At 41.7% G+C, this 14,294-nt stretch overlaps 4 protein-coding genes across 6 annotated transcripts in view; 1 reads left to right on the forward strand and 3 right to left on the reverse strand.

The window, feature by feature from the left end:
* The window catches only part of LOC108096662 (neogenin), a 41,325-nt gene extending 40,260 nt beyond the window's left edge, over positions 1 to 1,065 (reverse strand). For all 3 annotated transcript variants that reach the window (XM_017198435.2, XM_017198434.2, XM_017198433.2), the window contains exon 1: positions 278 to 1,065. In XM_017198435.2, coding sequence (XP_017053924.1) covers positions 278 to 377 — 100 coding nt within the window. In that variant the 5' untranslated portion in view covers positions 378 to 1,065. The remainder of the gene's footprint in view (positions 1 to 277) is intronic.
* Positions 1,066 to 8,231: 7,166 nt separating this feature from the next.
* On the reverse strand, positions 8,232 to 10,458 carry LOC108096700. Its single transcript, XM_017198534.1, has 3 exons — positions 10,256 to 10,458; positions 9,131 to 10,194; positions 8,232 to 9,058 (listed from the first exon to the last, which is right to left on the reverse strand). The coding sequence occupies exons 1-3, from the start codon at positions 10,368 to 10,370 to the stop codon at positions 8,402 to 8,404; spliced, it is 1,836 nt and encodes a 611-aa protein (XP_017054023.1). The 5' UTR covers positions 10,371 to 10,458; the 3' UTR covers positions 8,232 to 8,401.
* Positions 10,459 to 10,715: 257 nt separating this feature from the next.
* Positions 10,716 to 11,445, forward strand: LOC108096702 (NADH dehydrogenase [ubiquinone] 1 alpha subcomplex subunit 6). Its single transcript, XM_017198536.2, has 3 exons — positions 10,716 to 10,923; positions 10,994 to 11,109; positions 11,166 to 11,445. Exons 1-3 carry the CDS (start codon positions 10,794 to 10,796, stop codon positions 11,292 to 11,294), a joined length of 375 nt encoding a protein of 124 aa, XP_017054025.1. The 5' UTR covers positions 10,716 to 10,793; the 3' UTR covers positions 11,295 to 11,445.
* A 121-nt stretch (positions 11,446 to 11,566) lies between these two features.
* On the reverse strand, positions 11,567 to 14,168 carry LOC108096699 (zinc finger and SCAN domain-containing protein 12). Its single transcript, XM_017198533.1, has 6 exons — positions 13,456 to 14,168; positions 13,064 to 13,393; positions 12,820 to 13,011; positions 12,663 to 12,764; positions 11,929 to 12,607; positions 11,567 to 11,874 (listed from the first exon to the last, which is right to left on the reverse strand). Exons 1-6 carry the CDS (start codon positions 13,994 to 13,996, stop codon positions 11,619 to 11,621), a joined length of 2,100 nt encoding a protein of 699 aa, XP_017054022.1. The 5' UTR covers positions 13,997 to 14,168; the 3' UTR covers positions 11,567 to 11,618.
* Between the last annotated feature and the right edge of the window lie 126 nt (positions 14,169 to 14,294).

Here is a 14,294-nt window from a genome sequence, read left to right on the forward strand (position 1 = left end):
AGTTTGTAATCTTTATTGCCTTTATTAACAATAAGTACTTTGTGTTGTTCAAATAAGATTGTTTATCAGCTAATCAGCCTGTATAAATCAGATATAAGCATTTATTCAGAAGAATCAAAACAATAAAAACTAATAAATCAATTTTACTACAGGAAAAAAAAAAAAAAAAAAACGAATTACTCAGGCTGCAATTTGAATTTTTTCATATTTTTTGCCAGAAACCCGAGACTTTTGGATAACTGGCAATACACTTTAGAATTTAACTTATTTCTCTTACCTTGACTTGCCAAACTGCTTTCAATCAACTGCAGTATCAGATAACTGCCGACTAGCCATTTCCAAATCGTCCTGCTGTTTTTGTTTACTTTGCTGGCCATTTTCAGTTCGATTTTTTTGCTGATTAACGTGGAAACCGTCGTTTACGATCGAAGGTAATTTGAATGGCTCAGGTTTTTTCGCTTATTTGTTTACAACATTTTGGCGTTTGGTTTCCGCCAAGCTCCGATTTCGCCTCCTATTTCTATCCTTTGCTTCCACACACATACACACGCGTGGTTACGCGACGCACAGACACACAATCGCGCGACTTTTGCTCACTCCACTTTTGTTGTGTATTCTTTAACGAATATTGCTTTCGGTTTTCCTATTTTGTGCTTTTCGCATCAATCAAATTCACCGTTTACGCGTTTTTGTTTTGCCGGCGTTCGTCGATTTTGTTGTTGTTTCAGTTTTTTTTGTTGTTGCTGCACGCCTGCAAGCTGAGCATTTTTACAACAACAGCAAAATACTATCAACAAATTGCACACACACTCGGGTAGGTAGCGTTGTCTCGCTCTAGCCTTCGCCAGGCATCGGGACTTGCAGCTGCAGTTTTTTAAATTCTCATTTGTTGTGCTTTTCTGTATTAAACGAATGGGATTTGGTTTTTCCTCCGCCTTTTACTCAATTTAATTCGCCTTAAACTTAATTTTTAGTTGATTTTACTATTGGTTAGGCGCGATTTATACAAAATTTCGATACAATCGTGCGCGCACCGACCTCATCGCCTCGAAAAAAAAAACCGACTCCGCGCGGTGTCCCTTTTGCCAGTGTTACCACCTTCAGTGATTCGAAAACCACTAAAAAATCCATTGTTTGCCGTGCTGGCATCACTTTGGTTGGATACTCGGCTTGGTTTCGTTTTCTAAGCATTTTATCTTTAAGTCTTATAAATACTTGTTAATTTAAGAAAAACGAAGAGAACCTTTTTTTGAATATTTTCCTAAAAACCAAACACAATGAATTCCTATATACAGCTTATGTTTTTGTCAGGAACTTTCAAAGGTTTTAGTTTTGTGTTTTCTGTTTTCTGGCAACGCCGAAAGATATTACGAGCTAAGACATTTCTTATTTGGCGCCTGATTTAAAAAATAGTCATCTTTAGCCCAAAAAATAATGTAGAGCTTAATTGATTTAAAATTTTCTAATAAACTTATGAATATTCCGAATAGTAAAATTGTAGAGACAGATAAAAAAACATTCCGATTTAATTTAGGACAGTCTTAAATTGGGTTGCTTATTAGTTTTACGCAGTTAATGCTCAATATGACTTTCGTCATTTTTCAAGATTAGAAATACATATAAGTTTTTTGGTAAAAATTAATAAACATAGCAAAATTTAATTTTTAGTTTTGTAACAGCAAATTGGACTTTACTTTGAAACTGCTGTATAAATGCAAGCAAATCGCCAGCATGCATATTTATGTTTCCTATCCAACTGACATTGAGCTTGAATCTTTTAAAATACGTGTGTTTTTATATTAATTGTTAGAGAAATTTTAAAATTTATAATCATATTATAACGGCTTAATGGAACTTCCAACTATCTTCACTTTGCCCCCAACTAATTTCGTTTGCATTAATTTTATTTTTGGAAAATCCTTTGACAGAAAACTTTTTTCCCCCCGGCCAACTGGAAAACTCCTGTTTGAAATTCATTTTTTTTCGGCTTTTTTGATTGCCACCCCCGAGCAAGCGATGTGCAGACAGGTTGCGGTTAAAAGTTGTGGCTCTAACAAAAAATGGATGAGCCGAAGGAACTCTCATTTAAAAACCGCCAGCCAAAAAGCAACTTTAAAAGCTGAAAAAAGTAAAATATCATTTTACGCCTCGGAGAAATGTGAGTGCCATAAAAAATCTGTCCAAGGCCGACAATTTGTCTGAGGGGCGGGAAGCGTGGCGGTGAAATGATAAATTTCACATTAAATGCCAGCGCTTAAATGAAAGCGCCGTAAAATTAAACGACAGGATGCAAAAGAAGGGGAAGTTTTTGATTATTTTTTTTTGGTGCTGTGGGGCCGAAAAATAAGTGAAATAAAATTCCCTCTCAGATGGACTTCATTAGCGTATCCGTATTCACAAAAAGTAGGTCAAGTTTCGAGGACTTATCAAATTACAAGGCCCAGAGATTTTGCGCTGCTAATTGCAGGTTTTTAATAGGGCACATTTCCCTGCCAAGCGAGACTGCAATTTTCAGTTTTAATTAATTCGAGTTACCACCGGGTGTCTGCCACTATTTGTATCCGTATCTCTGTGTTTGCTCTGCCAGTTTGAAGTTGATGGCGACGGACTGAGAAACTTCTGTGCGCCCACAAAACCAGGGGCGGATACAGGTATCTGCCTGGGGGGGGGGCGATCAAAATTTTTTTTTAAACAATGCAAGTAGCAGGTGGCAAATAATCAAAAATTATACGCAGTTTTATTCAAAACACTCTGTACAAATAAATTAATTAATTTTAATCTAAATGGCGAATTCCATTATTCTTTTCCCTCTTTTTAAAAACTTTTCTATAACTCTCTCGATGTGAATACTGATTTCGGAATGCGTATGTAGCAATGCTAGGCTAGTTAGTCTTAGGAGGAGCGATAGACAAGGGAAGAAGTAGGGCAAGGAAGGACTGGCGACACGCTGTAACACGCAGGTTTCCGAAGTTCACGCCAGTGAAGCACCTTTTTTCAGAAGCTGAGGGGGGGCGATCGCCCCTATCGCCCCCCCCCCTGTATCCGCCACTGCACAAAACGCGGCGAGATTCCCTCCTGATTCTGCTGATGTGCATCCCATTCAAAGCTTTTAGGTGCCGACATGAAAAGGCGCTTAAGTGAATTAAGTCTGTGTGTGGTAATATAGTATATAAATTAAAGCATGGCTATCTGGCTCACAGGAAAGATTTTCGCCAATACCAATTCTTTTAAAGGCTCAAAAGCTAACACAAACACATTAGCAGAGAATGTAAATTATTTAGGTTACTTAGGATATGCTGATTATTTTAAAACCGCAAAGCAGTATTTATAAATTTAGTATATACTAGTATAGTATTTATAGAATATACTTTTTTGTTACCAAACTTAAATATAAAATGTACAGTATGACCAAACATAAATTTTTCAATAGCTATGACTTATGTTATTTTTGTGTAATACTACCATTAGTGGAGCACTATTTCGATTTTTAAAGATCATAATAAATTGGGGCTTACCGTTATTTCAATGGATTTCCCCCCCTTGGCTTGCGGGCGGGTAAAACTCAAACCGTTTGCGAGATTTCCCGGCTTAATTGACGGCGACAGGCGGCGCAGGCAGCAAATTGAGACGGAATAGCAACAACAGCAAACAGCAGAAAGTTATGGCAACCAACACGGTGACAACAACCACAACAACAATAACAACAAAAGCAACAACAACAACATGGTAAGTTAAATTAAGTTAGCGTCTGCAGACAACAAATCTCGGTTTGTGTGTCTGTCCATATGCTCATTGCGCATAAATCAAAATCAACTTGTAAATTTAATATGTCTCTGTGTTTTTTCTGGTATCCACTCCTTTTTTTCCCATTTTTTTGTGGCGCTTGCCAGAGATTCGCGAATGATTTATGCTGATGTATTTTGAGCGCCAACGAATTGGCGAGAATATGGATAAAATAGTGGGGATTACAAAAAATAATCAATTGAAAGCGCTGAAAAACATGAAAACAAGTTGTGACTGACGGACCAATAAAAATCGCGGTTTCAAGTGTCTATTTTTTTATATTTTTTGAAAATTATAATTGGTGTCAAAACCAATAATTCGGCCAAAACTGAAAATTACTTAGCGAACTTTATTATTCTCGTAAATATAAGTGACAAAACATTGGAGAAATAAGTGGTTTACAAATTGAATTTTTTCTTACAAGATTGTAATTATTTAAGTTTAATTTTCAAATAATTCAAGTGGTCTCTCGTTAATAGACTATTTAACTCTAAAATAGCAAATTAAAATTTTTAGTGATGTTGAGAGCATAAAAACCACTGGCAAAGTTTATTGTGGCTTCCTCGAGAGAAAAACTAATTGGTAGGCAAACCAACAAAGTTCTCCGCCCCAAAGAACCAACAAATTTAATTGTCACACATTAAAATTAGTTGGAAATTTCCCCCTCCATTTCCCCTCCATTTTCCCCATGCTCCAGATGTAATTCCCGAACCTGTAAACGAGGCAATGGACATTGAGTAATGACAATTTCAGGCACCGGCGACAGTTTGACACTTTTTTTTTTGGATGTGGATCTGGGTCTCGGTCTTTGCCATGGCATTGTGGTCTAAGGTCCACAAATTGGGGATCTGCTGAAAGGGCAGTCCAAGTTTTCTCAAGGAAAAACCACACATTTTCTGTCTTTTTTTCTGTATGTACATACGTTGGATGTGTGGAAACGAAAGCAAAATTAGGTTGCATTCAAGGAGTGGGGGTTTTTTAGTGGGATAGGGGGTTTTCCCAGTGCCAGATCCACATCCAGATCCACGTCCATATCCACACCAAGTGCAAGTATGATGTATGTGGGTCTGTCTCAGTTTTGAGTGCAGCGAGCAAAATAAATGAGTTTGTCAGCCGGCAGCGACATGATTTGATAATTGGTTTTAAAAGAAATTCGAAAGCTGAAGTTCCAGTTGAAGTTTGTTTGGGGGAAACGAGCAGGAAACGAAAATGGCTTTGGCTCTTCTGTTTTTTTTTTTTTTTTTTTGACGGGGAAATGATAAGTCAAGTCTTATTAGCATGTTAATAAATGAAGAAATAAAATCATTGGCAGGAAAATAGCATTTATGGGATGGGAAATAAATATATTGCCTGGAAAGGTTAAGGTTATTTATTTAAATGAAACTAGAGGGTAATAAATACTAAGATATTTACATTTTTTTATGGACATTTTAATTTATTATATTAATACAAAAAACTTATTTTAATACATTCCCCCACTTAAGCCAATATCCTTGATTGTTTTGGCCAATATTAACTTTGGTTTATGACCCCTCGTGGGCCACAAAACTTTTGGCCATTGACACTTGAGTGTTGGCTTCTCCGGAATTGGCTGAACCAATAAATGACTTGCCAGGGTCACAAGGCTGACTCACCGATGGCGGATCAGAATTTTTTTGGATTTGGGCGGGGCGGCACTCACCCAGATTGCGAGTCATTTTGAAAGTTCGTTACGGTTATGTAAGAACCCCAAAATCCAACTCCAACTCCACATGACGCACATTCGATAAGGGAGATATAAAATCAGCATAATTCCTGACACTTTGCCAAGTTTGGCATTCGGATGGAATTCCAGAGCGGCTTAGCCCAGTATTTTAATTACACGCCCTCACAAATTGAGGGCTTTTCATCTAAATTCTCAATGGATTCTATCGCGTCTCTTGGGCGCCCATAATGGACTCATTAACTCACATTTCGCCGAGGGAGCTGCTCGAATGCAATCCTCCGGCTGTCTGCGGTTGTTTTGTTCAGTTTTTGTATTGCATGCTGCATGCTGAATGCTGCACGTTGCATGTTGCTGGTTGGGTGTTGCATGTTGCTCGTTGGCGTTGGGGCGTGCAGTTGCACTTGTCGTTGGCCATAAATTAAAGTTCTGGCTCCCCTTATTGTGGTAAATATTTGTCGCATGCCAAAAAACTTTACAAGCGACAGCATTTTGCACATGTTGGCGGCTGAAATTGCATTTCATGGCTCGTCTGAGTCTCGAGGCACTGGATCCCCATCCGAGATTTAATTCTGCACAGCTGCTCCAGTGGAGCGTTGACTGTTGAGTGTTGAGTGGGTGGCGCCAGGACAAAACAATATCCTTGGCAATGGTCAAGTTCAAGTGTAGGCTGAGGACGAAAAAGGAGCAGCTTCGTTGGAGCTTGAAACTCAGCCAGGAAAAACTAAAGAAATACAAGATGTGCTCGTACCAGCAAGTGAAAAACACTTTTGAGTAGGAAAAATCAGATGACTGGAATGCCTGTTTAGCTTAAATCCCTCATACCACTTGATTGGTATTTTTAAACAGACTTTAAATGTCTGTCATATGTTCAATTTCATAAAAAAGTAACATAAATGTTATGGTACAATTTTTTCTATTTTTATTATTTTTCTATTTATTATTTTTTGCATCCTTTAAACCATTTTAAACATAACAATCTTTTTTTTTTATCAATTATAATTCACACTGTATATAATATTTTCTTGAATAAAATTATTTTAAAATATTCCCACATTCAAGTATGTGTGTCATGTTCCCAAAAAAAATTTAATCAGAAGTTTTTGGTCCTGTCGCAAAGAAAATTAATTAAAGGATCCTTGTTGGCCAATTGTAGGCAGGCAACTCGCAGCCCATAAATCCTCCCGCCTGTCACAAAAAACTCCTCGGAGTCCTCCGCCTTTTGACAACCTGGAAGGTTGAACCTTGCGATAAGCAAGGAGATACTCACTTTAACGGCGAGACAACTCCCTTCGTGAGGTAGACAAATTAGTGCAGTTTAAATAAGCAGGCGACTAATTTGATTACGGGCTGATGGGAAATACTCTGCCTGGGCAGCCAGAGTTTAATTTACAGCAGACAAATTTTCAACAAAAACTCCACTGGAGTTTGCACATAATTAAAACACAATTCCAAATGCAAGCAGACAGACGATAACAAAAAAGCCTTGTTTATTTTGGACAAAAACTAGAGAATTTTCTTAATTGCCACTGAAATTTGCCTGTTTTTCTTTGTCAAAAATTCCATCAAATATTGGCAGACGGTGGCAGAGATTTTTATTTGAAAATACTAAAGTTTCACTGGGCAAAAATCTTGAGTAAATATTTAGCCAGCAAACAATAGTGACTTGCTCCAAATGGAAAAGGAAATGGAGGAGAATGTTATTGATTCTGGCAGTGGGTTAATTAAGTGGCAGGGTGAAATATTCCAAGAACGATTTACTATTGCGAGGGAGAAAGTGCATTAAAGCGAGCCAATGATAAACACAGGGAAGCCCTAATGACCATACGAGTATATTCCACACAGAAAGGTAAACTACACGCTTGTGTGCGGCTCATCAATCATCCGCTGTGTGAAACTTTTAGCGAAAACGTTTAAACGTGACTTCCGACTTTGGGGAGCAGAATAGCCGAATAACGAAACCAGAAACCAGAAACTCCTCACTGAGCATTAATCGTGTGCTGATGATACTTCGCCCCTAAGTGAAGTATTTATTACAGCCATGTATTTCTATTTATGCCGGCGCAAGGTGCCAACACATAGTATCCATTTTGGGAATGGCCCCCGAAAATAGTCTGCTGAACCCGGCATAAATCAATTATTTTGGGATAAGCGCTTAACGGTCATTTTCCCGCCGGCCTGCATTCATAAGGCGAGCCCCCCGTATCGCTCCATCGCATCTGAGGCATTCACATGCTCGCCTGCACTCGTAAATTGCATTGCACCCTTTAAAACCTTTCGCCAATTCGATTTGACCTTTCGTCTGAACTTTTTGCCTGTTAACAGCATCGTTTTGCGCGGCAAACACGTTTACCAGAGCGTAATTGTCCATAATGGTAGCATAATACACCACTTTAATATCAAACGAATTTCGCAAGATTAAAGATCTTGGGCGGTGCAAACTATAATGTTTAAATATCAACAACCTTTAGGCATGTAAAAAATATATTTTATCATAATTTTATAATATATATTTTTTATATTATTATTTATTACATATTTTTATCTATAAAAAACGTCGCATAAAATTGCTCAACTTGCATGTTTTTTCTATAAACTTATGTTTTTTACAAGTTTGAAGATACAAATGCGCCATCTATCGGGAAGAGTGCTGCCCATCAAATGAATTAAAGGGGCGCCTATTTTCAAAATTACAAGATCTGCGCAAGCTAACTTTACTGCGAATAATGTATTACTTTTACGGGGATTTCAGTTTAACAATCTTTATTTTCTCGGAATAACTTTGAATATCTTAAAAATAATACATCTGATACATAGGAAAATGTAGGAAACGATATCTTATCACTTTGGATTGCAAGTAATCCAGTTTCACAAAACGACACCAATAATCTCAACCTCATGTACATAACTATTATTTTAGTGATTGACTTCGCAAGTTGGTTGGTGACGTTTCTTATCGCGTCGTTGGCACTCTCCACTGCAGTAGGACGCAGTGAAGCAGCAGTCGAAGGTGGCTTCTTCCAGGCAGAAGTAGCACCACTGTTTTCTTTTCACTTCATCCAGCTTCTTCTGCATGGCGGTCAGCGCGCTCTTGCATTTCAGCAGTTCCTCCTGCGCCTTAAGTAATTCGGCGGATTGGTTATCATAGGTAACGGTGTCACAATTAGTTGATCGAACGGGCACCGGAGATGGGGCATCAAAAGCGGTGGCATTCAGTCTTCGCTTCTTCGCAGTGGACGGTAGACCTGGAGTCGAAGGTCTTCCCCGCTTGCCAGTCGAATTCGTTTCATTGGATTCCGTGCAGTGGGACAGGGCTCTTTCTATAAGGTTTTCAGCAACGGCGGGATCAGCATGGAAACCAAATAGCGAAGCGGAATAGTGGGACAACAACATGTGGCACTGCAGTTCCCTCAGGGCGGCGGTCAGGGCACGAGAGTTCCTTGGCTTTACATGCGACAGAATGTCCGATTCTATAGGAGTAATATCACGTTCCGAGATGAGTGCTCGGGAATGAGAGCCACCGAAAAAGCGAACGTCGTACTTAATGGGATGCCTTCTAGACACGCCCATTACCTAGGTAAAATACAAACAAAAGATGATTATGCATGGTGTTATGTTTGAGATGCTGTTTAAACGGAAACCCACCTTAGCAGGCCACCGTGGCGAACCGGCCTGCTTGGCGAAAACCAATTCATGCCGCTGTAGACAGGGCTTGGCAAACCAGAGATCCGAAAGACTGGCTTCGTTGGAAAACCGATAGCAGTCGGGACAACGACGGATTTCACGGATGTCGTGTGTGACATCTCTTACCAGCCACTTGGTGGCATTATACTCCACGCTCTTGTTGCCAAAGAACACGGCAATGTTGTGCTGTAAATCGAGCAGATCCATCAGGAACTCAGTTAAGTACGTATACTTCTTTGCCTCAATGTTCCGCTCAATGTCGACCAGCCCCAATATCTTAGTCTTAAAAAGGAATCGCTTGACTAGTGCCTTGTCGCGCTCATTCCAGTGCTTGACCATATACTTGGCCACATCCATGGTGATCCAGGAGTAATGCTTGTCCCAGGAGTATCTCAAAAGGCAGCCCAACTCATCTTTGCCCAGCTGCGGCGGATTGTGTAGAGCGGCCAGGGCGTGCAGACGGCAGCGTGTGCAGCGCTCCAGATCGCTGCTCTCGTCGTTGTCTGTGCTGGTCTGCAGTTCGTCCTTAATCCTGGCCTGCTTTCGCTGACGAGTGCCTTTTTGCTCGCTAACAAAGAAGACATCGTCATCCCACTCAAGACTCTCGTGCTTCAGGCACTCCGGAGTGGCTGGTGAATCCTGGTTGATATTGCTATTGTGGTCGAGCAGCGGCTTCGGAGTGGGCGTCTGTGGAGCCTCCATGCTCTGGTTAATGTGCTCCGGCTCCTTGTCCGTTTCGTTGACGGGGAACCGGTAGGGTTGACCTTTATCCGAAGGAACCGAATAGTTTGGCTTCTCGGGATCCTTGCGTTGGCAATCCTCGTGGAAACAGCGTTCGCAGGATGCACACTTCTTTACCATTCCGGGCAGATGGCACTCAAAGCAGTAATAATCACTTGTGGAGCTGGGCAAGCGGCTCACTTTCTGGCAGAAGGCGAGGGTCATACGCTTGGCCCTACCGCCCACTGCTTTCGGCACCAGGATCCCGCGTTCCGTGGCATTCTCCACCGCCAAGCGAGCTTCCTCTGGACAAAGGTTGGAATTGTTAAGAAATAGTTTTTTGTTCCCTTTGTATTGGCCACTTACCCAGAGTCATGTAGTTGACCAAGGAGCGCTCCAGGACCGCCGATGGCTGGCCCAATCCCTTATTTAGCTTGTGCATCCACACCCGGATCACCAAGGGCGGAAAGTCGCTAGCCATTATTTCATTTATTTATTTATTTTGTCGAACCGCTGAAACCACCAGTCCGGCAACTTTAACAGAAGAAATTTGCTGGAAATGAATCGCAATACAGACAGCGTTGCCACCTATTTCAAGAGCGGTCTCCTAGTTCAAATTTCAAATACTTAAAAACATTTGAGAATCATAGCGCCGTATTTTATTAAAGTTTAATTTTAAAAACGGTGTCCAATTTTTAGTCATCATTTTTTTTTATTGAACTATAACAAGGGACTAACTTTTTTAAAAATAAATAATTTTGACGTAATATTTTGGTATTTTTAAAGAGAAAAGTGTTTTGTTTTGGTATCTAGCTTTCAAGATATTTAGTATTACAATCCGGTCCCACTGTTTTTGCGAGCAACTTGGTCGTCGAATAGGACAGGAGAAATAAAAACAAATCAAATGGCCGGACGCGAAGCCGTGAAGCGAGCTGTGCAGCAGGTGCGCCCCATCCTGTCTGTGGACCGGGAGGAGGCCCGCAAACGCGCCCTTAATCTGTACAAGGCCTGGTACCGTCAGATTCCATATATCGGTGAGTGCTCCTGGTTATGTCATCAAAATCCGGATCCCGACGCCGTATAAACCACTTTGATCTTTTCCAGTTATGGACTATGACATCCCCATGTCCGTGGAACAGTGCCGGGATAAATTGCGCGAAGAGTTCGTTAAGCATCGCGGCGTGACCGACATCCGGGTGATCGACATGTTGGTCATCAAGGTAAGAACCTCACCAAAGTTCCTCTCTACATATAATATTCAATCCTCTTCGTTCAGGGCCAAATGGAGCTCAAAGAATCCGTCGAGATCTGGAAGCAGAAAGGCCACATCATGCGCTACTGGAAGGAGTCACAGGACCCCAAACCCACGGACTTCCTCTCAAAATTCATCCAGGGCGTTAATTAGTTATTGAAATTGAAATAGTTTAAATACAAGCTCCTTCAGAGTGTTACAATAACCCGAGAGAATTTTGTGCGTTTCAGAAACGCTTTTTTCCTTCTGTTTATTGAGTTTGTGACTTCAAAAATATCATGGCTTCATTGTGGATACATGTAAATGTATGTTTTGGTTTGAGTTCTCTGAGCAAAAAAGTTGTTCGAACTGAAAAAGGGCGGTGTATAATGTCGGTTAAGTGATTTGTAAAGTGCAGACAGTCTTCTAGCTCTCGTCAGCTATTATTTGTGCCGTTAGATTTTGTAAATTCTTTTCAGGTAATGGATCCGGATTGGCTTAGGGTATCAGGTTTAGCAGGTTGTCCAGGGCGGTTGAGCTGGCGAAGAGATCCGTAGTGATATCGTCGTAGTCCACGCCGAGGCTCCTTAGCTCGGTGAAGCAGTCCTCCGTAAAACCGGGAATCTCCAGGGAGTTGTTCGATTTGTTAAACGCATCGTGGCGATTTGTATAGCCTTTCTTCTCGCGGAACATCTCCGCCAACTGCTCGTCGCTCAGCTCGGTGCCGTGTATCTTTTTGGAATGTTGACGAAACCTGAAAATAGGAATATGATGAAGCCCAGGTAATGCATAAAATTTGACCACGTACTTGCTGCGATTAGTAAACTCGCAGGGGCAGCTCTGACACTTGTATGGATACTCCATGTGCTCAAATTGGTGCTGACGCCTATGCCATCTGGACTTCGCCTCAAAGTTGCAGACTTCACAGCGCCATACCTTCGACTTCTGGTGGCTCCTCTGCTCGTGCTCGCGCATCAGGGCCATATTTTGGAACTGGCTGCCGCAGATGAGGCAACTCACCTGCTCCTCGCTCACATGAGCCCGTTCATAGTGCACCCGCAATTCCGCTGAGTTCACATAATTCAGCGGGCACTTGTCGCATTGAAAGTGACGTTCTGAGTGGCGCTTACGGTGCACGGTTAGAGTATCGGCGTTCTTGAAGCTCTTGTGACAGATTTCGCACTCGTGTAGCGTCTCCACGGCATGGAATTGCTGCAGATGCAGCTCGTACTTGCGAACACTACTGAATTCTTGATCGCAGAAGGTGCAATGTACGACATCCTTCACTTGACAGAACCTCTGATGGCTGTGCAGGCTGGCCTTCTGGTTGAACACCTTTTCGCAGACATTGCACGCATATGTTTCCGTGGGAGGTACTACTACCTGCACCTGAGTGTGCACCCGAGTGTAATGCTTCCTGGCCGACCGCCGATCCTTAAAGATTCTGTCACAAGCCGGACAGTTGGCCTGCATATAGCAGTACATTTCTGGTGGATACATTTGCTTAGAAGAGAATCTCTTGGTCAGTATCGTTAAACCTACCAAAATCACCATCTATTTTATGGTGATCAATGAGATGTTTCTGCATTTCATTCCTATCTTTCGTCTCATAGCTATTACAAGGTCGGCACTTGAAGTTTTGATCTACGGTGAAAGATTTTTTAAGCAAGAATTATACTGGATGGAGCTACATACTTACTTTTGTTTATGCCGATTATATCATCTTCTGTCATAGATATTTTGTGAACACTTTTATAATGATCTCTCAGCTGCTCGGCACCGGTATGAGTGTATTGGCAAATATTGCATTTTAGAATTGGTATATTGGCCATCGTACTGCTAGTGGTGGCTTCTTGGATTAATAGTGAAGAAGGGTCTTCTGTCCCATTAGCTACAAGCAATAAATGATTACATTACACAAGAAAACGTGATTATTATCTTACTCTTAGGTGGAGTTTCAGTGTGGGACTCTCCTGTTGGACTTGTGCTGCTGCCATTATCGTTCAGTGTCATGTACAGAGCACGTTGTATAAGATCGCCCTCCACATCCGTCGATAGTCTAGACATATTGCCGTTTTTATTATTAATTTTGTAGTTATTATTATTCTCTCCATTTTTGTTGCCCTTTGATGTGGCAATAGAAGTATTGGCTTGTCCATCTCCTGACGTAATACTGCTCTCAAAGAAAGTCTCATTGTTCTTGGCATCCGAGCCGTCATTCTCGTCCTCCTCCTCCAGATCGTTGGTGTCGTATTTGACATCGAAAAGGATAACTTTTAAGAAGGGATTAGAAGAAATTGTGGTAGAGAATTATATGAAACGCAAGTAAGCCTACCTTCATCTTCTTTTGGAGGCTTACTGCTGCCCGAAACGTCGGCATCCAGCCGTGGCATTTTGGCTCCTCGCATGTACAGGACATTCTCTTCAATGGGACCTGTCGATACCCCTTCGTAGCCATCGACGAACTGCTCAAACTCTTGGCTAAACTGGTTCCAGTGGAGTGTCTCGCTGCTGGCCTTTCGCTTCAGTTCACCAGTAGGGCTGGGTAACTTCACGCTCTTGGCCTCGGCGTATAGCTTGAGATTCGATTCAAGGGCCATCTCCACGAAGTGCATGGCAACCTCCAAAGCGCGACAGCAACGGACGCAGATCTGCATGGGCCACAAGTAGCCGCCGGGACTGATGACCCGCAGGTCCAGGTTGGTGCACTGCTTCAGGCTCTGGGCGTAGGTGCGTGACTTCTGGAGATTGGGGACCTGGGCGCTCAGCTGCACGGTTTTCCGTTCCACCGACAGACATGCTCGGCATTTGGAACTCTTGTTCAGCTTGTTCATGGCTACCAGCGCGGGATCCGCAGCGGGATTGGCAGCGTCCATGGCGCTCCGGTTGGTTGGAATGCTTCCCTCAGCCGGATAATTCGTTTGTTTTGTTTATTTTTAAAGAATTTTCGCAAAAACAATGCAATTTATGCTTTATACCGCTCTTTTGTGATCAAAACAGTGAGACCGTGCCTGGGTTTGCGAAAAGTTACCATACCGGCGGCCTCTTTTGTTTTTATGGTGTATCTTAAGTTTCAGGGGTACCCGCAAAGGGGTCTTGCATTTAAGTTTGGGTTAAAAAAATTAATGTCAGACAGCCAAACTAGTTTGTAGGTCAGCCATTTTTTGTTTGTAT

The sequence above is a fragment of the Drosophila ficusphila genome, unplaced genomic scaffold (genome assembly GCF_018152265.1).
Source record: "Drosophila ficusphila isolate 14025-0441.05 unplaced genomic scaffold, ASM1815226v1 contig_414, whole genome shotgun sequence".
NCBI lineage: Eukaryota > Metazoa > Arthropoda > Insecta > Diptera > Drosophilidae > Drosophila > Drosophila ficusphila.